Raw genomic sequence first — 26,770 nt, forward strand, 5'->3', positions numbered from 1 at the left:
CAAGGCCAGGTTGGATGGGGCCTTGGGCAGCCTGGTCTAGTATTAAATCAGGAGGTTGGTGGCCCTGGCTGTGGCAGGGGGTAGAAGATTCATGATCCCTGAGGTCCCTTCCAACCAGGGCCATTCTGTGATTCTGTGAGTACTTAAGCTGTGCTGCCTTCTGAAATGCATCCTTCTGAACCACAGGGATTCTTGACAATCCCTTTTTACAATGTTCATTAAATATATTTACAGTATTTTAGTGTTTGTGTGTATTCAGATACTTCTTCAGCAGTTGTTTTATTGATCTTAAGGTTTGACAAGCAAAGGCTACTGGATATGATCTATTGGTTGATGCAGAGAGTAAAGCCATGGAAGAGTTATCCTTTTTAATGCCAATGGCAGTAACTGTTTTAAGGAAGCATAAAGATTAGAGAAACAAATGAACAAAAAGCTCTAAGAATATTCTACTGCAATAGATACTACCTCTGGTTAAAAAGAAAACTACAGTTTTTTTTTCCTCCAGTTTTCTATATTCCATCCATCTTCAGATTCGAAGTGCAAAAGGAACAGGTACCATATATACTCACTACTGGACTCTGCTCTTTTTAACAAATCAGATCTATTGTGAACAGGGCACTCCAACAATAGTGGTGAAAAAGAGATGGTCATGCTCTCAGAACAGTTCAATTGAAATAATCTCTTGAATCACCCCAAAATGGCAGCATTCCATAACAGATCATTTTCAGATTATAACACTTGAAAGTGTGCTAGAACAGAAATAATTTGTACACATAACAAGCCTTTATCACCACTCGCATTTTAAGAATTGCAATCATGTATTTTGTAAAACTGACAGATTGATAGTAGCATTCTTAAAGTGAGGTCTTTACCTGCAGATTCATAATTGTCAGTCACTCAATTAATAAATTTAAGAAACAAAGTATTTCTCCTACCTATACCAGTGGCCATTTTAATTTCTTCAAAACTGAATTCATCTCCTTCATTAAACATAAGCAGCACTAATGTCTGAAAGAGCGACACTTGAAATTCTTTCTTTCCCTAAAAAAGAAATGTCAGATATTTAGAAGTAATTTTCAGACCATATTCTCTCGTATCTCCCAAATCTGTTAAGTTAGAGAAGCTGTACAATCTTTATTTATAGATGTGCATTCTTGTGCCTGTCACACAGAAAAATCTGCTTGAATGCAGTATGAAAGAAACAGGATATTTTTTAAAACCTTTCTGTTTATCAAACAGTAGCAATACAGTACAAACCAGAACCTCGTTAGAACAGTCTAGCATTTACTCTACACCACTTCATTTTAATTACAATATATAGAATTCTGGCTTTGCTACAACCAGTTGCAAATGTCTTTATGCTTCAACCCCCTTTCATCAGTAATAAAATGTTTGTTCCAGTTAGCAATGAAAAGGAAATAAATGAAACTCTTCAGACAGATGTACAATCTTTGGTCAATTAACAACAGATCTATCTATCCTAGTGATATAGTGCCAAAATCCTAAGTTCTTTATTTACAATGAGTTTATAAAATAACACTGTTGTTGTTTACTCTATTTCAACTAAATTGCATTCATTAGCAAGGCAAGATATTCCATGAGAAGAAACAAAACCACATTAAGAAACAATGTGATTATTTAAGACTTAAATAATTTAACAAGTGTTTAAATTTTAACAAGTCATTACATCACTAATGCCCTTCAGTCTCCTTTTGCAACAGTTAAGCATTCTAAAAATGTCATCAGTTATTTCTATGATCAAAACAATCCTCTATTAAAAATAAGATGCTGACTTTTTCTTTAGTTTCCTTCTTTATTACAACCCTCCTTCTTTCAATAGTTTTGTTCCAATTAATACAAATGGAAGGTTTCACTTGTGTCTTTTAGCTAGGCAGTATTTGTTTCATTAGAAAAAGCCCACTTTCTGTTCAAAATAAAACTACTGAACAGCGATTGTTCTTTCACTAAACACCTTTATTAAAAAAAAAAAAAAAGAAATGCTAAACATGACTAGATTCTGAATATCTAACTTTAATTTTATCCTAACAGGCTAAGCATTAAATAAGCAAACTTCTATGAACAAACTCACTTCTTTAAATTCCGCCTTCAGGACAGCATGCCCTAATGTGGTCTGCCACTGAAGCTTTCGACCACTATGTTTTCCTAGGTAAAAGGTTTTAAATACCTCTTGAAGCTTAATCATCTGCAAAACAAAGAGACAAAGTTTATCAGTGTTTTACCAGTACAGTGATGCTGGATGTTTTCATATATAATTTCTTTGGTTCTCCTCAACAATATTTCAAACTAAGTGTTTTTGTGCAAAAGAGCTAAACTTTGTTCTCAAACACATTGGTGCTACTCTGCAAAAAATAAATTCTTTATTCAAATGTAGCTTTTAACTTCTGATTTTTTTTTCTTAAATAAAAGTGAAATGGAAGAACCATAAATGCTTTTAAACCTCTAAAATATTGTTCTTGTCCTGGACTTCGCTTCTGACCAAGCAGTCATCCAACAAAAAGCATACATCTCACACCTGCATACTGACTACTAATTTCCTTCCTTCCATTCGTCCTACAGAGACTCAAGTCTGATTCCAGTGCTTGAATTCCAAGTAACAGGTTTTTATTCCTCCACTTTCATGATGTGTTGTTCAGGCTGGACCCTTCCAAAATAGTGTGCTACTGAGGAATAACACAATGGCTTTTGTTGGAAGGGACCTCAAAGCCCACCCAGCCCCAGCCCTCAGGCTGCCCAGGGCCCCATCCAACCTGGCCTTGATGCCTCCAGGGATGGGCACCACTTCTCTGGGCAGCTGTGCCAGTGCCTCACCGCCCTCTGAGGAAAGAATTTCCTTCTAACATCTAACTTAAATCTCCTCTCTTTTATTTTAAAGCCAATCCCCCTTGTCCTATCATTATCAGACCATGTAGAATGTTGTTTCTCCCTCATGCTTATAATCTCCCTTTAAGTACTGGAAGACAACAGTGAAGTCTCCTCAGAGCCTTCTCTACTCCAAGCTAAACAAGCCCAGCTACTTCAACCTGTCTGCACAAGAGAAGTGTTCCAGCCCTTTGATCATCTTCATGGCTCTTCATTCCAGGAAAACGTGGCATAGAAGCAAATGCACAAAAGCTTCCACCGTTCTGAACTGAATGGGAGCGCTGTCACCACCTCTGGTCTCCTAAGTGCTTGCTGCACTTCAGATCAAGAAAGGTAGTGCAGGAAGCAGTACTCCAAATATATATATAACTACAGATATGAGCACTGCAAAAATCTGTCAACTTGGAAGCAGTCTTTTTTTTCAGACACACTATTTAAATGCTGGGGCTAGTTTTATGAGACATTACAGAGAAGAAGGATCTCATGGGAAAAAAAAATAAGATAATGCAGTAATGTAACTATTGGCTGGATCAACATGCATAATTATTGTAGCTAGACTGGCTAATTAAGGTGAACTCTTTCAAACTGATGCTCAAATGCAATGTTAATTAGGACACTGATTTCCCTTTAATACTAAATTTGAGACTATCATTATTAGGAAGTTAAAAAAAATTAAGTGAAGCAATCACCTGAAAAAACCCCAGAGCAGATTTTATCCACTATGTTTTAACTTTTGTACTTTTCAATCTTTGAAATGAGAAAAAAAAGTATTAAAAGTCTTGCAGAAATACATTACATTAAGGGCATTAATTCATCCTACGATACTGATTATGATACTACTACATAAACTGCACTTAGAAGGAAAATTCAAAAACTAACCTCTGAATTCAAGTGAACTTCCATAGGTGTATAAGTTGGCCAATATCCCATTGTTAATATATTTACTGTCAGGTCTATATTTCCTGGGTCACTTTGGTTCTGCATATACTAAAATACAAGAGACAAAAATCATTCAGGTATACTGTTTGCATGATAAATTAGAAAAATTATATACTTAAATTAGAAATCTAGGCTTCAGAGAATAATGATGAATTCCTACAGGTCACATCCTTCATTAGACATGATACAGGGTATCACACACACACACACACACACAACAAAAGACAAAACAAAAGGTTTCGATCAGAAGCCAGGAACAAAAATTTTAAGGTTCCCTGGGACTTCTAGCTTTCTGTGAGACAACACTATTTTCTTATAATTTCAGTATAAGATCACTCCTCAACAGGCCAAAAAGTCTGGGACAGAAAAATCACTATAGTATTTTAGCAGTAGTGGAGCAGCTGCTCCAAGTCAGACCTCTATCCCGGTACTTGGTCCACAGTAAGGCTCCAAAAAAAGGTGCCTGGGAGAAGCGTAACAACAGGGCAAGCATGCACAACATTTTCTTGTAGCATATTTTCTCAGTCACCAAACATTCTGAAGTTCAGTGCCTGAGATATATAAAGGTTTCTATGCATTTTAGCAGCCTGTGGGGAGTTTCTCTGGCATAGGTCATTCACAAAGAGAAACAATAGTTTACAGAATTAAGGAATATGGACTTTAAAGGATGTCAGCAAACTAAATTACTACATGTCATTTAGACTTCAATTTGCTTAAAAAGAAATCACATAAACCTGTACAAGATTATCTCTGAATAGATAAAGAATAAATAAATTCTGCTCTACAAATAGATACATAAGGACTCCCTGTGACTATGATCAGGGCCTTGCACAAAAGCTGTTTAATTTCATTTTAGCGTAATTCAAATTTAACAATATGAACACTATGCTTCCCCACTGCTGTTGAAAATTTAGCACATAAACACGATCTGAAGGTACCTGCTTAAACTGAACCATGACATCTTTTGACAGTTCCATGTCCTTGAACATGCCCTCCAGTTTGCTGGTAAAAGCAGCCCCACATTCTGTCACACAAATTAAAGCAAAAATCCCACAATTACAAACAAGCACAGAACAATTTATGAAGGTCTAACCAGAGATAGTTGTGCCAGATTTGCCAGGGTTTGGAGCACCCACAACTATGTACGTATTCTGCTCCTAATAGACAGATTAAATGAACCAGTCACATCTCTGAGAAGTCAACCCAATAGTTCTCACTGAGCACAATGCTCAGATATTACTTAAGATCTGGCTTGTCATTGTTTAAAGCATGAGATAATGAGAATTCCAAATTACATTCCAGAAAGTAATAAACACTTAATACAGCTGAAGATGCCTACCATGTTTAAGCTTTGACAACATGGACTTCTCAGCATCTACAGATGCACTTTTTCCAACCAGCAGTCTTTTGGCCAAATCTTTCTTATAGAATGCCTCAAACACATCTTTACCTGCATGGAAATTGAAACAAAAATAAAGTCATACATTCTATTTGCACCATCGCACTTCAGGTTTGTGACACAAGCCTTAACTCATAACACATTGATCAGTAGATCAATATTCACTATCCAACAACAAAGAAAACTACATAGACAATTGGTTCTGTTTATGTTTGAATTATTCTACTACCATACTTTGCTAAATCTTACTCTCACTCTTCGGTCTCCACCATAGACCGTAACTTCACCTTCAAAGAAGCTTGTCCTTCCTGTTGTATTTATTGTGCTCCTTCAACTGTAATGCAACTCAGATATAAGACTAATTCTTGAGGAAGCTCACGCTAAAAATGATCTCTTACAGTCCTCAGAGGACTAAAGTTCAGCTAGTAGCAAAGAAAATACTTTTAACTGTAGTAACTTAGAACAGATATTTCTTACCATGAATGAATCTAAATATGATCATGATTTTGTCGAGGATTCTTTCCAGCTCTTCATCTGTTGCTTCTTTATTACCAGCTCTTAACTTGGAATCCACATATTTTGCTACAAATAAAAAAAAATTAACACCTTAAAAAAAATAAAACTCTTACATCACCAACTTAAGCACTTCCCACTTGAAATAGTGCTGTATATTAAAAATATAGGGTAAGTGCTAAGCTTTCTGTTTTCTGTTCTCCCACCCCTTTATTCAGTGGAATGATAGAATGCTTATTGTAACTACTGCCATAATGGAAAAAAAAAAATCACAAAAAGGAGCCATCCAAGAAAAGAACACAGTAAAATCATTAAAATTGACACAGTAGAAGTTCCCACATTTTGTGTTATATTCATTGCAAGCACATTACTCATTGAAAGACAACATTCTGAAAGTGTACAATGCATATGAATGTATTTTATGAGAAACAGAAACAAACAACACAAAGAGGACTGTAGTTTTTGTAGACCTTTAGCAAACCCCTCTTGCTCCTTGCTATGAGCATACAAAAATTTAAACAGAAGCGATGCTTTCAAGTTAGTAGCTTCAGAATGCCAGAAATACTGTTAAGCAATGAATTTAGCTAAATGTCGATTAAGCCACGTTAGTATCCCTACACAACCTACTGGGGTAAGAAGGAAACCACTGCAATAGCTGAAACATCACAATCTGCAGATGACAGCAGGCTGTATCATGGCTTTAACCTGTTTTCACTATATGCACAATTTGATCCACCAAGTTTATTTTAGGATGAAGCCACAAACTATGTTGAATAGAGGCAAGAGAGGAAAAAAACAAGGAACAGGATCCTCTACTGATGGGAAATGTCCTAGCTATGCTGGCTGTAGGTAAAACAGATTGCCAGATTTTGCCAGATCAGGGATAGTCCCAGTAAAAATACTTTTCCCCTTATTAATGAGCGTTAGTTCTCCCTTCAAGATACTCAATTTTTTCTTCTTCCTTCTATCTGAAGGCCTTAAAATTGTTCCAACAGTTCCTTCAAGTCAGATGGGCTGTACTTACTCCTTTCTGAGAGATCTTTAACACCCAGAGAACTCATCTGCCACCGCAGTTAAGAATTCTGCTCTGGCTATACTTCCCCTAGCCCTTCACATCACTGGCAGCATTCACGTTGCGCTCCCTGAGCACAAGTTAGCCCAGTTGCAGTGCAGGAAGCATGGTGCAGGACAGCAAAGTGATGTACTCCTCAGGGACACCGCACACACCTAAACAACACCCCGCAGTGCTCCCAAAGCAAATCTCCTAAAGCAACTGCATAATGCACCACTATTGCGCTAGCACACTCAGCAGCATCATCTTATCATGCTTTCTACAGATTTTGGAAATATTTTACAGAAAAATATTTGTGTACCTATCAATTCTGCAGGCTTATTTGGTCTCTTGTTGATAAATGTTTCAAAGGACTCCTTCATCAAGTTTATAAATTTTTCATTTTTCTGAAAGCACACTTCTATGATATGGTCCACTTTATCCTTAAAATCTAGTAGCTCTTGCACCATATCCTTGTCCTTTTCAGGATTAACCACTATTGTTGTCCCAAAGTTCTGTAAAACAAACACTTTTGATAATAAAATACTTTAGAGCACTACCTGTCTCCCCCAACAGACACATTCACCCTTATAAAATTAATCATTAGAGAGAATAATAATTTTACAGAGCTACTTATGTGACTTGACATTTTCAGAAAATGAGATGCATTAAAATTTAAAATAAAAGCCCAGACACACATTAATGGATTTCAAACATTAGCGTTTGATTTAAAGATTATACACATTTAAGACAGGAGCTAAACAAAAATACACAGTAGACATGACTGCACGATGTACAAGTTTACAGTTAAATACAGAACTACATGATTCATGTAAAAGAAATTATATGGAAACTGCCTTAGAAAGTGTAATGGCAAACTTCGTACCATTCTTCTGGACCCCACTAGTGAGCTCCACTGACAAGAACAGAGGGCTGTAATCCAACTGCTGCTCATCCCTTCAAGATTTCTCACTCTGTGAGGGCTCCAGATCAGCTGACTTCCAACAAAAAGGATTTTCCCATTGGCAAGAAGCCACCACAGACCCAACTTTCTTTTCTTGTTCATTTAATATCCAAGAACTAGGGCTATGGTAACCCTTGCCTACTGAACCAAACCATCCCATGAGGTTAACCTATCAGACAATTTACAGCTGCTTCGTAACACAATCATTGCTCTACAAAGAACGAGTAGTTTTCCACCATGAGAAAGAGGAACACCTGCACAGTAAGAGCTGAATAGTATTTAATTGGTGTATTTATATCAATACGGTGGTATGCTTTCCACCATATTGCAAAGTTAAGCAAAGATGAGAAAATTTCTCACAAGCATGAAAATTTCCACCTTGATACCTCATTATCCCTGCAGTCTTCACTAAGATCTTTCTCAAGAATCATTTCTGAGTGAATCAAGTCAAACACAAGAGTGCCAATTGTCCTTAGACTCATTATATATATCTTGCATTAAGCCCATTTTCCCTTTCATTAACAGCATCTGGATCTCTCTCAGCCTCCATCATCTATGTTCTAAAGCTGCAAAGCATCTTTCCAGTCTGCAAATGGGGAGCTGAGATATACAGAGCTAAGTGGCACACCTAAAATCATAAAAAGGTGACTATAGCAGAGCACTTATCTTCCCTTCAGGACTTTGTCTCTGAAATTTTTCTTACGCTGCTTCACAGGATAGAATTTAAGTTCCTGAAGCTTCACTTTAATGCACTCTAACATACAGAATGTTGGAATGGAGATTTATTGACTCTACAGATCTAGGTTTCTAGATTTCTGAGCATGTGAAAAAGTTTCTTTAAAACGAGGCTATTGAAGATCTGATTCTGCGACACAAGGCATGGTAAGCCAACTCGCAGCTGCTGAAAGGCAAGGTCCTGGTCCTCCTTTCCATATTTTTCTACATATTGCCCCAGGTAATTACATATCTATGGGCAGCAGGTGGTGGAGACACTGCTCAACTATAAGCTTAGCAAACTGTCTCAGCTTTGGGGGTGGATGGGGACATGGTCTCTCTCCAGGTGCTGCACATAACTCTAGGTATGCGTAAGCCAGAAAGTCACCTCCACAACAAACTGATGTTGTGCACTTTGCCTCTAAGGAAGAGGTAACCATGGATTATTCAGGAGAGAACTACGTGAGGAATTAACTCCAGAGAAAAATATTTTCTGTGAAGCTTTGCTGCTTCATCTGCTCAGAGGCAGCACGTTACCTTACTATTACACCTAGCTAAACAGACCAGAATTATCTAAATACCACTTTGATCACAGATTTTCAAATGGAGTGTTCCTTTCAAAACAACTTAAGCATTCATCTTACTGACTGCATTGCTCTATGTTGGTAACATGAAGCACTGCCAACCTGCAGCAGAACAGCTGCATTCTGCTATTCTCCTGTATTTCCAAGTATGTAAAACAGGTGAATATATTCGTACTGAAACTCAATACATTCTACAATCCAGCATACTCTAAACAAGTGTGCATATGGCCCTATCTAGAACTAAACCAGAATAACTTCTTGTGTATTGTTCAAATGTATGATGAAAGCAATTCCAAGTAGTTAAGAATTTAAAATCAAAATTTAAGTGTTGCTGTTTCTCACCATGTGATTATTTTTAGGGGGGGAAGAATGCATTAACATATTTGCTTAAAACAGCTTTGATGCATATGCCTAATGATATACTATTCTTCTTTTTGATAGAATAAACCTATGATAACAGCATACATTTTGAGGGTATTAACAGATCTGTGAAATACCTTGATGTATTCACTCCAATGTTGTAGAAGAATCTGCTGCCCCCCTTTTACCCTGCTGAACAGCTGGTATGTCTGGGTCAAATCTGATATTCTGTTTTCATCAAGCAGGTTATCAAGTCCTTAAAAGGAAAAGAAAAGAAAATCAGAGGTGCAAGCAAATTTGAATAGAACTGCGTAACACAATTGGAAATATAAGAAAACCAAAAATCTCTATGAAATACACCAACAGACTCTCCAGCGTGCTTAGAAGTACAAACTTTTAAAGACAACATTTCTAAAAGTGAGTGTTATGCTCAGGGTTAACATGTTCCCTGGTATAAACCAGCTGAAATGACTCTTGTTACAATATTTTAAGTCAGCTGAACTACTTTCCCAATAAAGTGCTGACTCAAAGCCTTTTGCAGAATGTTTATGAACAGTGCTTGTTTTTAAGTGTAGAGTTCTATCAAAAGATCTCACAGAATCTCTAAGGAATGTCAAAAACTATGCTAAGTAAAATGTCCTAAATTTAAAACAAAGATATATATTTGACAAGATTTTTTTTTCTCTGGAATATGTTGAGTCATGTTTTTAGATTAAGAACACGATATAAATGGTCTAATCCATACTGATGTAATAAACACAATTACAAATTGTTTCCAAGCAACTTTTGCCTTTTCAGTTCATCCTACATGAGACTAGGCCTTGGAGTAATGAGTGGAGAAACAATGCTTAAGGCTAAATGGAAAGCTTTTTACAACTACCATATTCTCAAATTTTACATTGAATATTTACTCCCAGTGCAATCACAGATCCACTGCCTGGTGTTAGTGATAGAGGCTCCAGTAAAATGGGAAGGTAGCACTTATGCCAGTGTTTAAAATCCAAAAAGCTTGATTCTACACAAGTTGACAACGCACATCATCAGTGTAGCTGATACTGTACAACTGTTCTACTTCATGCACAACATATATGTAATTAGTTTAAAATTTTAAATGGTATTAGATTACAAAGGATTTAAAAGCCTTACTTAAATATTCCCTTTTTTACTCTCTCCTTCATCTCAAAATACTGCAATTTTAACTTATTTACATGTTCAGAAAGGCAAATAATGTTCAAGAATGATGTCAGGTCAACTTTTGCCCACTCTGAGAGAACAGAAGAATTAAAATACTTTAAAAGCATACAAAATAATAAATTACACAAACTTTAACACGTGTGACTGATGTTCTTTTGGTGCTGAAATTTGGAAATGCCAATTCTATCACATCCAAGCATCACTCCCTCCTCATCTAGGAGACCAATGCAGTATTTGCTTTGTTACAACCTAGCTGATAAAGTTCAGCCTTCCTTCTTCCTCTGGCATACAAACCGTGATGGAAAAAAAATACTTTGTGACATCCTTGACCAATGAAAAAAAAAGATATTGAGGGAATTCCTCTGACACAACACACAACTTCCAGAAAGCACTGTTACAGCCTTACAAATTTCTATTATAATCACAATGGAAAAAAAATGCAGTAACTATTAAATAGCAGTCAGAACAATACAAGAAATAAAGTTCGCATACATACCCTGCATTTGTAAGCTTTTTTTTCCTGTATCAAACTGACTACATCATATGCCTTCTCTCTCCTAAGGAACAAAACCTACAAAAGGCAGTATCTTCTTCTACTTGCACTGAATACTAGGATGTTATAAGTGGATTACAATGTGCCCTGGATCAAATGAATGCAGAAAGTGAAGTAAGCCAAGTGATGTTAGACTTGCTTCTTTTTTTTTTTTTTTTAAATAAATAAAATGTGTAGACATAGAATGCAAAAGAATCCAACAGTATTACAATCCTGAATTATAGTAACTTCACAAATGTAGATGGACAGTGAATGTACATTATTAACCAAGAGAGAATGCAGATTAAAACAAGAACATTTTGTGACTAAGCCAACTGACGAACACATTTATCACTGGCAAAGTGACTTTAAAATAGTACTAAAAAGCAAGCAAAACTGACACGTATCAACAAAAGTACAGGTTATTCTTACAATTATATAAAAATAACTAAGATGGAATAAACAAGCTTATTTTTGCAAGTGTATTGAAAATAGTGAAATAACCTATTCCCAGAGTAGTTCAGAGAAAACTGTATGCATATGTCTGTCTTTAAAAGGGGAACAAAGAAATAAGCAAAAGGAGTACATCTATCAACCCAAAAGTATTAAACATTGATGCGCTGGAGGCTGAAGATAACAGAGTACTAGGGTCATCAGTACTGCAGCAGTAAAAGAACAAAGCTATAAGCATAACTTGCTAGAAGATCTAAAGCCTGAAAGGTGGCTAGTGCAAGAAAAGAAAAGGATCACTTAAAATACTGAAAGGTCAGACCAAACCCAGGAATTTAGGGAATAAAGACAAACACTAAAAGTTAAGAGGGAAAGAAAAATGCTGATTGGAAGACACTAATAACTGAATAAAGAATTCCTTAGAAGACTTTAGTTCAAATCTGGATTTGCCAGCCAGAAGGTGCAATACAAATAAAAGCATAAGAAGTGTATTGCCTCTGACTGCTGTAAGTTCCAATAACTCACAACTCCTTAACCATCCAGTCACAAGGACATTGCACTCACACTCTGTAACCATCACATAAAAAAGACTACAACAATATTTGCAGCTTTCACTCGGAAGTTTGCAAGTTCAAGGAAATCAACACTTCCAAAGCAATCCCTAAGCCCATTGCTCTGAGCCAAAGGGAACTTATGGGGTTTAGCAACATATACAAATATGGAATTACATTTTAGATATTTGTTTCCACATACAGGATCTGATGGCACAATGGCTGTAACAGTTTTATTGAATTAGCTTTCTGTGTCCAAGGAAGTTCTTTTTCCACAGCTAATACATCTCATTAAATAAAAGCTATGGATCCTATAGTTATCACAGACTATGAGAATCTGTTGATTATCAACGAATGAATTAATTTAAAAAAATACCTTTTTGCAAAATAGCTGTTAGGTGTTCTCCTAGTAGTTGTTTCTCCACACAAGCAATCAGTGGTTTCCTAAATAAGGCAAGAGAAGTATATTAGAAGTACTACGGTATAAGGGAGTTACCTCCTGTCACAGTGCATTTGTGAGCAATTCACATTATCATATTAAAAATATCAACAATTTTCTACTTAAAACAGAGCCTACATGTTAAGAAAAAAAAGTGTTATAACAAGGAAAACAATGAACAATGGATTAAAAACAAATTCAGTTTTGAATACTAAAAAGCAAGCTATAACAAGCAGGAACTTAAATACCAAAAGTCCTTTTTAAGTCCCCACCTTTGCCAAAAAGCCACCTATGAATGCCAAATAATTATATACAATATACAGTTTTAGGCCCTTCACATCAAAAGAAGGGATTCAAATTTGCAATTGTCCAAAAAAGAAAATAGGGATGATCAAATTATGTAACAGCAGTTGCAAGAGAAACAACTGTACACATTTGGGTTTGGACTCTCTGACCTGGGAAAGAGATGACATACATAAAGTAGTACACTGATGGACAGGAAAAAAAGTGAAAAGGAACAGGCTGATCACTCTCCTTTCCAACATAGGAGCTGGGGACATGAAATAAACAAAAGAAAGTGATCTATTACGTGGTGGCTGGTGTGCTGCTAGGAGGGGAATCTCCTTGCCAGAAGATGCCATAGATGGAAAAGCTTACATGAATCCAAGCGAGATGGCACAACTATTTCAAAGAGATTCACTGCATAATACAAAACAGGCAAACAGCACTAGGTTCAGAAAATATGCTGAGTTGAAAACAGGCAGGTACTAGGACAGTGTTGGGGCACCACAGGTCCTTATTCTATTCTTTCCTAAAGTGCTCCTAAGACTTCATATACAACACCATTTTTATGACTACCTTCGTTTTCCCTGAAACTTCCAAATATTGCTATCTACAACTGCGGATTGTCCTCAAGAACAGGATTCAAGGTTGCATAAAATATCATCTGTTACCCCAGAAGACCTTCTGCCTACAGAAAAAGTACGGATAACTGGTCTGCCTGAGGCAGAGGAGTATTTACTAAGAAGCAGATAGAGTATCTTATTTACGTACAGAAATAATTCCATATGTTTTCACATGACTAATTTTGCATGAAGAAGCTAGACACTCTGCAAGAAAACTCAAGCTCAAATATGTACCATGATATGCAAGGCATGTGCTTAACTAGTTATTTTCTTCATATATATAGGACAAAAAGAGATAAGTTACTCAATTATCCCTTTAACACCCAATGAAATGCCAACACCACCTAACGGAAATAAAAAGGTGAGAGGGCAAAAAACTCTAAGCTAATTCTATCTAGTTACGTTCTTTATTTAAAAAGAACAACTGCTGCATTATTTATAAATTATATATACATTTATAGCCCATCAGTGACTATGCATTCTTATCCCAGTAAAATGCATGCTCTTACTCAATATCTCAGTGAGGAAAAGAACAAGCTACCTTGAACAATCCATTGGCAGCAGCTGTACCAAAGCTGATCCACTGTAAACTAACATGGAATGTTTGTATCCATGTTCTCTACTCTATGTCATAATTTACATTTCTTCCCCGTAGGGAATGTTCCCTTATGAACGTTCAAAATCAGCTACTAATTTCAAAACACATATGTGAGTTATATCTGGTTGACTTCAAATGATACTGGAAGTTTTCTAGATGAATTTCTCCCCTTTTACTCAAGGAATATTTGGATTTTAAATAAATAAAGTCTTTAAAAAAACAATAAAAACACCAAATAGTATCTACAGAGATGATCTGTGTCTCTACAGCTATGGATAGTCACACTGTTTTATAAAGGACGCTTGACTTATGCTAAAAATGACAAAATTTGTACTCACTGTGTGCTGTGGTCTAAGTATGTTATCACTCTGTCTCCTTCTTCTTCCAAACGTTTACTAACATGGTGAAGATATTCTGGGACCTTGCAAGATAAGAGAATGACAAATTCAACAGTTAAGTACAATAGCATGAATGATCATTTTGTATTTTAAAACTACAAATTTAAAGAGAGCACAGATTGGAAATAACTATTCCACAAGTATGTAATGTGTTACACAATCTATGTTTTTACTAATCAATATTACCTCATAATAAAAGTATTGTAATTGCACCTACCTATTTTCTACTGGTCAAGAGTCGGTGTTAAAATTGAATTAATAAAGGTAACATGCTCTATTTTAGACAACCAGGAAATACTGTTGTATGTTTTCAGGAAGAAACACATCTTCAGGCTGCCCACCACAGAGCATAATTTCATCTCAAAAGCACAGAAAACAAAGATGTCTCAAGTCTACTTAACTAATAAGTAACTGGAACAAAACAGCAAAATAAATGCAAATATATATATTAATATATATTAATATATATATTAAAAGTGAACAGTTAATTTAGCTACTAAGTACAGAGTAGAATGGTGCCAGTGGATATTTCACAGCTTTTGAGCCAAAATACTATTCATGGTACACTTTTAAGCTTTACATAGATATGAACTTTTTGGCAGCATGACTTTAGCAACAGAAAATGTCACTTGACTTCTCCACCCTTATTTTATGTTCCTATATGCAATATACAAATACTATACATGTATATATATATTCATACCCAACATTATGGCAAACTGGAATCAGTTCTTTTCTTTGATACAATATTGCAGTCCCCAAAGCATAAACATCATTTGCCCTGTAAATTTCTTTTAGTATTCACTCTGTGGTGCTACCAGAAGTTCCCACATAATCCCATAGCAGATGGAATTAAAATAAAAACAGTTAACTATAGCATGCACCTACCTCTCTTTCTTGCATTAATCTTTGGCCCTCTGCAGCATATAAGCAATTTGTTTCTTCCAGAAACCTCTGTTCAAATGATTCTTTGTAAACCTGTTCGAGAAATCAATTTAATTACTTACATTAAGCTGCCAATAAAGGTAGTGTACCCTGGTTGTCAGGCATAGGGGGCAAGTAAAGTCTCAGGAAGGCAAAATAAATGTTTAAAATAAACGCCGAAGTTTGCTTTTTTCCCTACTGGTTTTAGAAAGACTACAATTGGAGCTGACTTCCCAGTGTAGCAATAGGTGTGTGCTTCAGTCATCAACACTAAAACTGTCTAAACTGACAGGTTTCTGTTTAATTCACACAAACACCAGCACTCAACACAACAGCACAGCAATGACACCTAATCCATGTGAGCTCAAGGCCCCCACTGGTATTTCTGCGCCAGTTCCAACTGGTAAAACAAAACAGGTAATTCCCAACAGCAAAGTGACTATGCTCTCAGTAACGAGTCTTAGGAACAAAGCTGGTAAGTACTTTCAAATATTTGACTTTTTCCTCAGTGCATCAAACAAAATATCTGGCTTGACAGGTATTCAGACTGTAGCCGGTGCTCAGTGTCATAAGCAGACATTGACTGATTGCTTTAGCCATCTCTTTAAACAGAACTGAACATAAGATTTTATTTCTTACTTTCCTTTCCTTCACTAACTTTCTGAACTACGCTAACAGCATATGAAATTATTCCTACATAAACCATACATAAAGCTTTATAACAGGGAACTGCAATAGAACAAGATTTATGCAAGCAGGAATCAGCTTTCAGCAGTTGGTCTTCAATTTTGTAATTGCCTAAAAATTAGGAATGAGTAAGAGCTTAATTGTTTTTGAATGAAATGTAAGATTTGCATTATTAATTCATCTTTCACTACAAGCTAACCTCCAGCAAAAGAAGAGAGAGAAGCAGAGATCCTGAAGGCAGGATCATAACTATATCTGTGCCTAATAATATAAAAGAATACATTTTGTTAGGTTCCCTAGTGAAGAAAGAAAACAACACTTCTGAGAGAGTGAAGACTGCAGGCTGAAATACAGTTATGTAAGAAGGATACAATAAAGGAGATATCTTTAGTTAGCAGTGTACATTGCTAAATCACTGGTAATACCTACAAAAAACTGATGCAGTTAAGAGAAGACTGGCAAGCAACAGGAAAAAAAAAAGTGGGAAAGAGCACACAAATCAGATCTATGTCTTCAGATCTGTTAATGATTTTTATATCACACGAAGTTTCTCTTCTTGAACAGTATTATCAGTTCTAAATCTTTTGGATACACTAAAAGTTATGGATGAAAGTCAGGAAAGTTAACATGGAAAGCAGAAAAGCTATGTAAGCTCCCAGACTGAAAGACACTTTTTAATAGTCTTTTATCATAGAATTGTAAGGGTTGGGAAAGACCACTACGATCACCTAGTCCAACCATCAATCCATCCCCACCATGCCCACTAACCATGTCCCTCAATGTCACATATCTACATTACTTGAACACCTCCAGGGACGGTGACTCCACCACCTTCCTGGCAGCCTGTGCCACTGCCTCAACACTTCTGGTGAGAAAAATTTTTCCTAATATCCAATCTGAACCTCCTCTGGCACAACTCAGAGCCATTAACTTTTGTTCTATCACTGTCAACGGAATAAGAGTCTGACCCCCACCTTACCACAACCTCCTTTCAGGGAGTTGCAGAAAACAATAAGGACACCCCTGAGCCTCCTTTTCTCCAGACTAAATATTCCCAGAGTTTTATGAACCCTTCACCCTCTTTTTTAAACCTTTACCAAGTCATGTAATAATGTACATCAGTTGGGAATAGAGCAGTAGAACAGATTCTAAGAATGAAAGACCGCTCCTAAATTTTATTGCACATCATAGGAGAAGGACAACATACATACAAGTCAAAATCATATTTTTTTTCTATTGGTTGATTGTCAAACATTTATTCTAATGGAAAGTTTCATTCATCTACAGACTGACCATAACCATTTGAAAACATCTGCCTTAACTTTGCATCTCATTCCATCTTTGATTTCTCTGCTAAGCACTTGCTGAATTGGTGATTTTATTTTTGTTGTGATAAGAACCAAGATCTGGACTAAAAAAAAAAAAAAAAAAATCTTTTCACAGTAACAGAGGCAGCCTTTTTTGCTTGCTATGCTTAACCTTCATTAGGATTAGAAAACAAGCAATTAACACAGACACGCCCCAGCTAAGAAAAAACAAGCACAGAAATCTCATTTAGAAATAGAGAATGAAAGACTGTGGATTGGGCAAAGAAAAGGGAACCACTTTTTCAATCTGTTAGCCAGATTCTGAAGCACACGTTTACTAGAATAAAATTATTTCTGTACAACACACACATCAGAAAAGTCTGAAGTCAGTTTCTAAAACTCGTGGTAATGACTGAGGTTTGCTGTACTCACCTGAAGATCAGACAGCATACTCAACAAACTACGCAGCAAACTTCTGTCCACTGCTTCACCACTTCTTTCTCGTTCAATCAGCAGAAGGATTCCATCAATAGTCTTGTTTTGAACTTGCTTATCACTAATGACATGATTTCTAAATAATTCCAGCCCCATGTCCCTGTGTGAAAATGAAAATTAATACATCACTTTGTTGATTCTTTTAAAAAATGTGCATGTTTGAGAAAATATGCATGTATAAAGATATGTATTATATATGTATATATTACACAGAGAGAATTTATTAATCATGTATGTAGTCTATAAGAAGAACTATCACAAAAATATAAACTGAGGTTCTGCCAGATGCATAAACTTCAGGTCAGAACTGTGACTGGCCTGCATCTATTTCACATAATAGACTATAACATTATCTGTTTATCGAAAAAGAATTACTATTGTAATTTTGAATCTGAATATATATCTGAATTAAATATAAATAAATAAATGGGACATTCTCAGTACAAGGAAAAAAAAAAGACCAATTATGAGCAGACTCCTTTGATGGCTTTCAGTAAAAGACAGCCTAACCCAAAAAGCTGAAGGAAGACCAATGCAGAGCGCAGAAAGGAAGACTTCATGTGGGATCTAACCAGCGAGAGAAGGGAGAAGGCTGCCAGCTTCCTCCCCAGGCTGAGGGGAGGACACAAGTAATACATGCAGGGAAGAGGTCCACTGTTACTTCAGCATTTTATCTACATCTTTTCTTGCTTTTGACAGAGTACTGACACCAGAACATTTCGGCAAAGCATGGGTTCGTTTGTCTTGGTATGATACAAAATATCTCTCAGGAAGAATGCGGAGAAATAGACATGGCCATGGGTTGCTCAAACTGCAGCAGCAAGCAAGGGTTAACCTCAGAGCTCTGAGCCACAAGTCTCAACACAAAAGGCAAGGGCAGGAAACATGATCTACACCTTGTGAGTGCGCCTAACATTTAAAAAAAACAACAGAGCCAATAGCCAGGCTCTGAACTTTGCCAAGCCAGGAGCACCTGAAGAACCACTAGACTAAAAGCAAAGGCCCAGAGGCAACAGCCTCACCCAAACTTGGCAGCTGATCTAGACCGACCTTCCTCTTTTACCCTCATATTACCTCCCGGGAAGGTGGATATGATAGAGACTTAAGTTTCCACAAATTAATACAAAAATTTAATCAACCTACGACACAGCTCAAATATAATGTGAAGAAAAAAAATATTTTCAACCTTTACAAATACAGTACAAATTGTACAGATTAAAGGAGCACTTATGTAGATACCTACCATATAGAAGGAAGCATTGAATTCTGAAGTACGTATGTACGATCCAAAAATAAGAAAATGCTTCTGATCATGATCTGAAAATATATGAAGAAAACATTTTTCTCTTTGCCGGCATGTAGCACTTTAAATTATAAAGCAAATTCTGAAAAATTACATCGCAAACACATGGTACTTTCATTGCTGGTACACGAATTTTCAACCCTTGTGGTGACCTGCATCTCTACTGGAAAGTAATTTATTAATATTAATGCTATGACTAATCACTATAACCAAATACATTCAAGACAATATTCAAATTCATAAGCAATTAATGGAATAGTTTTATTAGCATTAGTGCTGTTTTAGTGCTACTGAGATACATATTTACTCAAGCATAATCATCGACTTTCAGTAAACTGCTGTCACAGATTTCACTTAAAAACGTTTTAGGCAGACAGTAACAAACTCGGCAATGATGTCTTCACAGTGAAAGTGACAAAGTTTATGAGAAAAATAAAGATATATTAATTATAACAAGAGGAAGAATGTGTAAACATATTCTTTTTTAAATAAGAGAGAAAAGGAGCGAGTTTTATCTTATAACTCATTCACAAACATCCATTTTTACTTTCATTCATTCAAAAGGCTGCACAGCTTTTAATTTAGCATTACAGTACCTCAGGATGTCCATGCATAACTCACTGTCAGGCCAGGTACTGAATTTTCTATCCTCAGAAGCCTACTCAATCCTCCTCTAAAGGATTTCATTGCTTCTGAAGCAGTTCTCAAGCTGACACAATTTCTAGCCAACCATGCTAAAGTAAAACAGCAACAAGATTGGTTTTGTTTTGTTTCCTTGAACACTGCAGGTGCTATCTCAGCACCTGGGCAAGAAAGCCACTTTCTACAGGTTGTTGTTTGTTCTGAGGAGTAAACACAAATAAAACCAATAAAAGGAACACTCGAAAGTAATTAAAGACAACGGAGTTCACAGAAAAAAAACCACCATATTTTTTTTTATAAAAACACGGGTCCAGTTCAATTAAACTTTCAAGGCAATAACCTTCAACCTTAATTTCATCAGACTGTGGAATTTGTTCAGAATGTTTTCCACAACACTCTCCGTTTTCATTTCAGATAAAACATGCATACACATACCTGCCCATCCCTCACAGTGAAGGGAAAAGGAGGTAATTTGGGTGCCCCACTATTTTGGGGACCTGTAGCTAGAGCTTGCTGACAATGCAATGAAAACTTAGAATTATAATGAAGTGGTCTTGAAAGGCCAATTCCTATGGATTGTTTTTGAGAATGCACTTTTTCCTGGTAACAATTTAACATAGAGGTAGGTGACAAAAAGGGGAGAAATAAAGAGATTCGGTTATTTAATCTTCATGTTTCTCAGCCCAGTAAGTCAGGATATTCATCTCTGTCTTGCAAAAAAATACAAAATAAAAGTCACAAATTAACCTAGTGGTTCAAGCTATCTATATAAGCAAAGATTGAAGAAACTGGTGAACAACTTCACTGGAGTCAATATGTTTGAGTGATAATATTCCAGCTGGTCACCATTATAAAATCAATGAAGAGCAAACCAATAACACAGCAGGATGTAACTTTTGACAATAGAACTGCTGCTCCCAACCAGCAAAGGGGAAAGTGAAACATCCTACTGAAACTTGGAGGAAGTGCAACAGAGACCCAAGTTAAAACCATGACAAATCCCCTTTTGCCAGACTGTACATCTCAAGGATACATATTCCGAACAAGCACTCAACTTACCATTTGTCTGCAATGATCTTGCCAGCATTTATTTATCTTCTTTAAAAATAAAAGACTATCCAGAGAATCTGTACAGCACCTATTAAGGAAAACTAGCTTGCCAGTAACTTTTGAGGTCAGATTCCAGAGATGATCTTTGCCAGCCATTAAGCAAATCTCCTTCGTGGATATTCCGATGTTACTGGGACTACCTAGGGATGAACAGTTAATTGCAAAGCTTCTGCCCAGCACAGGATCTGGCAGCTCTCCAAAAATCCTCCCTATGTTTTCAAGGAACAACACTCATAGCCCTTCATTAATACCATCTAGCGACTGTACTGTCTAGCTCTAACACAGATTTAAGAAAAAAATCCCATCAGTGTCAAAACCAACCTTATCACCCACGGAGGTGAGCTGGATAGAAAGGTTTACTTTGTTTAATGAGTTCACACTGCACACCACAGGAGTGACCCTAATCTCTTGAAAGCAGTTACAGTTTCAAATAATCCTCAATAAATCCAAATAGTGCTCTTTCCATATACATCTCTAGGTCTCCTTAATTAAACCATAAAGTTTTACTTGTAATACAATGGATCCAATTGTTGCTTGTGCTGTCAGAATTCTAGTGTATCACGAGTAAACCCAAAAGTGGCTTTGCCTACCTTTCTTACACAATGCCATCTCCAACTTCCTCTAGTCAAATCTGATTAATCTAATCTCATGTCCTTGGGATATAAAGCAGTATACCTGTAGAACACAGAGTTCTCAACTCTCCAAACATTGCTTCCTCTCCACAAACCCAATAGAACCAAAGTTTTACAGCTTAAGTTGTAATAACATTTTCTCAATCTGAAAACTCAGGGATGCAAAACTGGCCAACTGTATACTGCTTTAAAGCAGACCAAAGATCAGTTACATTTAACAGGCTACCGTATTGAATAATGGAGTTTTTAGTTGGATGTGATTTAAAAATGTATGAAATCAAACCTAAAAAAAAAAAAGCCACAATTAAGAGGTGAATTCACAGTGCCAATTCAATATCAGTGTTTCATGTATGACATGTAGAAGCAAGGCTCTTTTACTGGGACTCAAAAAAACTTAAACAAAAAACACCATGCTGGAGCTAAGTCATATAAAAGGGGAAAAAAAAAAAGAAACAGAGAAAGCAATTTATTTTCTTTGTGAGCGTAGGCACCTACCTGGAGAATGCGGTGAAGCGAGAAAATGAGAGTCACAAACCTAAGCACATTAAAGGCATTCAATTAGAAAGAGGGCTCTTTCTGGGCCCCATTCCCTTTTTTCTTCTTGTTTCAACCAATCATTTTCTGTAACAGAATATCCACCAGAGACCTGGGAAACAGGGCAGGCACTCAAATCACTACAGCATCTGTTCACCCCAGCACTCTCCAGCATCTGTTTGCCAAGACACTCTCTGGGAACGACCTGCTGGGAATAGGCTCTACTTACCCTACTTCCCCAGCAAGTGCAAACCAGTAGGCTATTATGCACAAGACACATAAAGCATGCTCTCAGCATGCAAAGCACAACAGGCTTCAGAAAACAGTGCTGGCTGCACACAAGCTTCGTGAGGAAATCTGCAGGCACTTTTGTCATCAAAAAGAGAAGCTAGTAATAGAACTTGAGAAAACAATGGGGAAATTTGCTGTCAAATGCAAGTGCTCTGAAGTCACAAGCAGCCAAGTGATCTTCTGAACTTTAATCTGTCTCCCAAGGTACATGTGAGGTATCTGAAGGGCTCAGTGAATGCCTCCATTACACATCACTGCTGACCAGTGGTCATACAGATAGGCTTAAGAACTATCTCACAGAAGACTCCCAGTTGTCTTTTTGTTGTTAAAAACTATTTTTTCTTCAGTTATTGCTACTGTAAGCATCTCCACCACACACTTGCCACAAAAATCCACACCTGCTGTTAGATATGTCAGGATTTCAGACTCATAGAGCTCCTGAAGTTTTCTAGATTAGGTGTAGCATTTGCACTCATAACAAAAAACAAATACTTGTTTTAATGGTTCATTACCACCATGCCTCTAAATACTGAAACTATTCCCTTGGATGACTCAAGTTGCTCATGGTCCATTTGAAAATATGTCAGTGGTAAACAAAGCACCTCTTTGCACAATTTGCAAACACCACCATTAAAAAAACCCCACTTACTTAAAAATAATGAAATCTAACAATTTCTTTGCACAGGAAAAGGATATTCCCTGAATTGAAGGATCTGTGCTTTCACGTGATCTTCACAGACTTGTCGCAGCTGTTTGTACAGTGTAGCAGAGACTTTGTAGGAACAGAGGTTTTCCACAGCCTACAACCAAAAAAGTTAACAGATGAGATTAAAAAAAATAAATTAAGTGAACTCTCACTTTTGTCCCTGTGTAATCAACATTTTTTCCTCACAAGAAACTCAGGGGAATGCCAAAGAGAAAACGTAGCCTCATTTGATACCACTGCCTATATTTAGATTTTGTTCCAGGCATGCTTTATTTTAACTTGTGTCCCGTATTTCAATAAACTATTTTATTAATAGACCACAGCACCTAAAATGAATCACAATGAAGACAGCCAAACATTCTGTGAGGATTGTGGAGTTTACAGCAGTATTTTTGGCCATTCAGTGCTTCACAGAATGTTAAGCAAAGCAGTTAGATGTGATGAGATAGTCAGCTCATCTCTTTCTTTAACCTCACCTCAGTTTCCTTTCTTTTGTGAGACACTCCTGTATCATACTTAGAGCACTCCTTCACTCAGACAACTACAAATGACCCAAGAATCTTTTCCTTTGCTCCAAAAGACTGACAGTCACATATTTTGCTGATGAATTTGCTGACAGCATCAGTGAACCTGGACAAAGTCTTGGTGTTTTCCCAGGGCTTGGTCTTTGTTTTTCCTCAAAGTTTAGCTTTATCTGTGCATTTTGTTTGAGATGTGACAAGTTATGCTTAATGCCAGCACATAACTCTTTGCCTCAGTACCAGCACATGTTCTCCATTCTGTTTTACTTTAAGATCACAAAAAGAACTGTTAGCATATGAACAGATAAAGAGAAAGGTGAAGGGGAAAGTGGCTCTTTGTGCAGTGGCACTGGCTTGAAGTATGCTTCAAACCACAGCCTTATCACTGCAGCAGTGCCTTCAGGAAGCTCTTTCTGCTTTCCTTTTTTGACTAAGGCAGAGGGGAAAACCAGTAATTTCCTTCTTCTGCATGTTTTGCTTTGTTCAGATTTTTTGCTGCCTCTGAAAAAATCTGATTTGATCTTTATTTATCTTGCACACAATGAGTCTCGGGAAAAAAGCTGTAATAATAATTATCACATCTATTATGACATGAGAAAGACAGCACTGTAGGCTCTTCACCTACACAAGCCATGTACAAGTTTCAAATAACCATATTAATGGCTTGTTTTGAGCAGAGTCTTCTGTTTTAGCAAGCTACTTACTGTTGCTTGTACTATTTCCTCTGTCAGTTCTAATATCCTGAAGAGCTTATCTTCCAAAACATACAAGATGGAAACAAATAGGCATTACGTGACTACTTTTTTGTTTATGCTGTTTTTTAATTCCAGTCTTAGAACAGGTTATGTGAGGTGACCTCTGCAACAAACAGTAATCACACAACTGTTTGTCAGATATTTGGTTATGCTTTCTAAGACACAGCCTTTCCTATCCACCCACACAAAAGTCTGATCAAGATTCAAACCAATTTTTTTTTTTTTCCCTTTTACTGCAACAATGTTCTATTCCATGCTCTCAAGGACAGCTGCTGCCCCATTTCAAGTTATTTAGGATCTTGTTGCGAAGGGAATTTTCTTTTTCCATTATTTTTATCACACGCTCCTCACTTGGCAGTTCTTTGCACTGCCCCACTTTCTGTATCCCATCAAATATCAGCCACTTCCACCCAGATCCAGGCAATCTACCACCAATCCCAGACATCACTTCTATTTTAGTAGCAAAAATTGGCTGCCACCATCCCATTGCTCACTGCCTCTGCCAAGCACCTTTGTGCTTTAACCCATGCCACCACTGCTGCTTGGGAAAGACTATGCTTTGGGTTTCCCACCAGGCCCTGTGATCGTTCCTTGTTTTTAACTCTGCCACCGTGCCAAATTAAATAAATCAATCAAGAAGTTCAAAGGCAGGCTGGGGTACCGCTGCCTGCCGCACTGAGCACCAGCAGGCTCTCTCTCCTCCTCTCACGATGCCAGATAAGACGCAGAAAAAGGAGCCCTGCCAGGTAGAAGCAGTACACACGCAGACATTTTCCCTATGGATGGCTCCATGCTCACCAACCGAAAGTTACAGCAATCTGTATGTACAGGTCAGGCTTCTAAAAGATGCGAACTTCCTCTTACTCCTTTGGCAGAAGGAATAAGTATGTATGCATGGGCATGCTCACAGCCACCACCCAGCATACAGGAATCTTGCTGATTTGCATCAATGACTTCCAGACTACTGGGCTGTCTTTGTAACATGCACATTTTTACAAACAGGCAAACAGAACAAGCAAAAAAGTACAGTTCTCTCTTCACAGCTTATCTGAGATCTCCCTCCTCCTCTACTGCTAAAGCTCAAGTCTGTGCCCTGGCAATTTCATACCCATATTACTATAATCTCATTTCTGAGCCTCTGAAAACAAGTTAGGTAACATTCAAAGCATGTGTTTTTTCTAGCTGGGCATGAAAATGCAGGATTTCTCAAATGCTCAATTTAAAACCATCAAATGTATTATGTAATACAGATTCTGCAAACCTGTAAGTATTAGCAGATGTATTTATCAGTCCAGCTTGAAGGCAGTAAGTTATATTAGGGCAATATGCCTTCACACAATGAGCCATTTTGATGCCACACATTACACTCCAACTAATGACACAGAGAAGTCAGGTCAGTTCTCAGACTCACCCTGATTGTTCCCTGCATAGACTCAATACTGACTGCTGCCTTTCTCCTCCCTCACAATCTCTATTTTATGGATCTCATTGAAACTATCACTGTTGAATATTTAGAAAATTTGGGGTGAGGATATTAACATCTTCAATGCTGATGTGGCAACGAGATCCACATCTGCAGAGAAACACCCACAGAACGCTCACAGTTAACTTCAGCTGCACGGCACAATTTACTGCATCAATAATGTTTTATAACAACACGAGCACTGTGATTCTTTCCTTCGTTCCCCAAAGAGTACTGGCACTGAAGTCTGAGTGTTATAACAAATACTTTTAATGCTGGCCACTCACAAACGCCAAAGCACATACCAAAAAAGCCATTGTAAAAGATGGATGTGCAAAGCCCAGAGAGAGCAAGACCCCACTATTTTCAGGATCTGGAGCAGGCAGAGCATTGGGGTGGCTGGACACCCAAGTGCAGCTCTCAGTATCTCCTGACACAAGTTGCTTTTTCATGGGCCCAGAGCTCACAGAGGAGCTCTCCAAGGAGCTGTGAGAGGCTGAGGCATAACACTGTGAACTGTCTGGAAACAAAGCACTAACAGAGTGTTCCGGAGGTGTAATCGACCTTTAACAAATCGAAATACATCCTGCTTGATCCGAAGCCCTGCGAATCTCAAAGCACTCTGTCCTCCTCGTTAGAGCAAGAACAACACCCTGTGAGTCTTACCTGGTAGAGCTCCTCGAGGTTGTATTTAATAGAAGTGCTGCTCTGAATGGCTGCCACCGCCTCGTGAAGTTTGCGCCAGGTGTCCTGCGTGTAGTTATCGGGCAGTTTGGGCCTTTCTGCGGGGGAACACGGAGGCGGCTGAGGGCGGCCCGAGGGGCACGGCTCCCCGCAGCCATCTTCCTCCGCTCGGCCCAGGGGCGCTCGCCGGCACAGCCACAGGGCGGGTCGCGACCCTACGCGAGAAGGCAGCGCCTGAACGCGGCC

The 26,770-nt window shown here is 37.5% G+C and overlaps 1 protein-coding gene across 1 annotated transcript in view; it reads right to left on the reverse strand.

The window, feature by feature from the left end:
- CUL4A (cullin 4A) overlaps window positions 1-26,770 on the reverse strand; it is a gene marked incomplete at its 5' end in the record, with an annotated part of 36,027 nt that extends 9,257 nt beyond the window's left edge. The window contains 16 exons of the mRNA XM_010728606.2: window positions 936-1,041; window positions 2,090-2,203; window positions 3,760-3,867; window positions 4,758-4,843; window positions 5,159-5,269; window positions 5,696-5,800; window positions 7,105-7,297; window positions 9,542-9,660; window positions 12,508-12,575; window positions 14,412-14,494; window positions 15,360-15,449; window positions 17,822-17,984; window positions 19,128-19,201; window positions 20,889-20,958; window positions 23,093-23,196; window positions 26,507-26,770. Of these exons, the coding sequence (XP_010726908.1) occupies window positions 936-1,041; window positions 2,090-2,203; window positions 3,760-3,867; window positions 4,758-4,843; window positions 5,159-5,269; window positions 5,696-5,800; window positions 7,105-7,297; window positions 9,542-9,660; window positions 12,508-12,575; window positions 14,412-14,494; window positions 15,360-15,449; window positions 17,822-17,984; window positions 19,128-19,201; window positions 20,889-20,958; window positions 23,093-23,196; window positions 26,507-26,770 (1,858 nt within the window). The remainder of the gene's footprint in view (window positions 1-935; window positions 1,042-2,089; window positions 2,204-3,759; window positions 3,868-4,757; window positions 4,844-5,158; window positions 5,270-5,695; window positions 5,801-7,104; window positions 7,298-9,541; window positions 9,661-12,507; window positions 12,576-14,411; window positions 14,495-15,359; window positions 15,450-17,821; window positions 17,985-19,127; window positions 19,202-20,888; window positions 20,959-23,092; window positions 23,197-26,506) is intronic.

The sequence above is a fragment of the Meleagris gallopavo genome, chromosome 1, assembly GCF_000146605.3.
Source record: "Meleagris gallopavo isolate NT-WF06-2002-E0010 breed Aviagen turkey brand Nicholas breeding stock chromosome 1, Turkey_5.1, whole genome shotgun sequence".
Classification (NCBI taxonomy): Eukaryota; Metazoa; Chordata; class Aves; order Galliformes; family Phasianidae; genus Meleagris; species Meleagris gallopavo.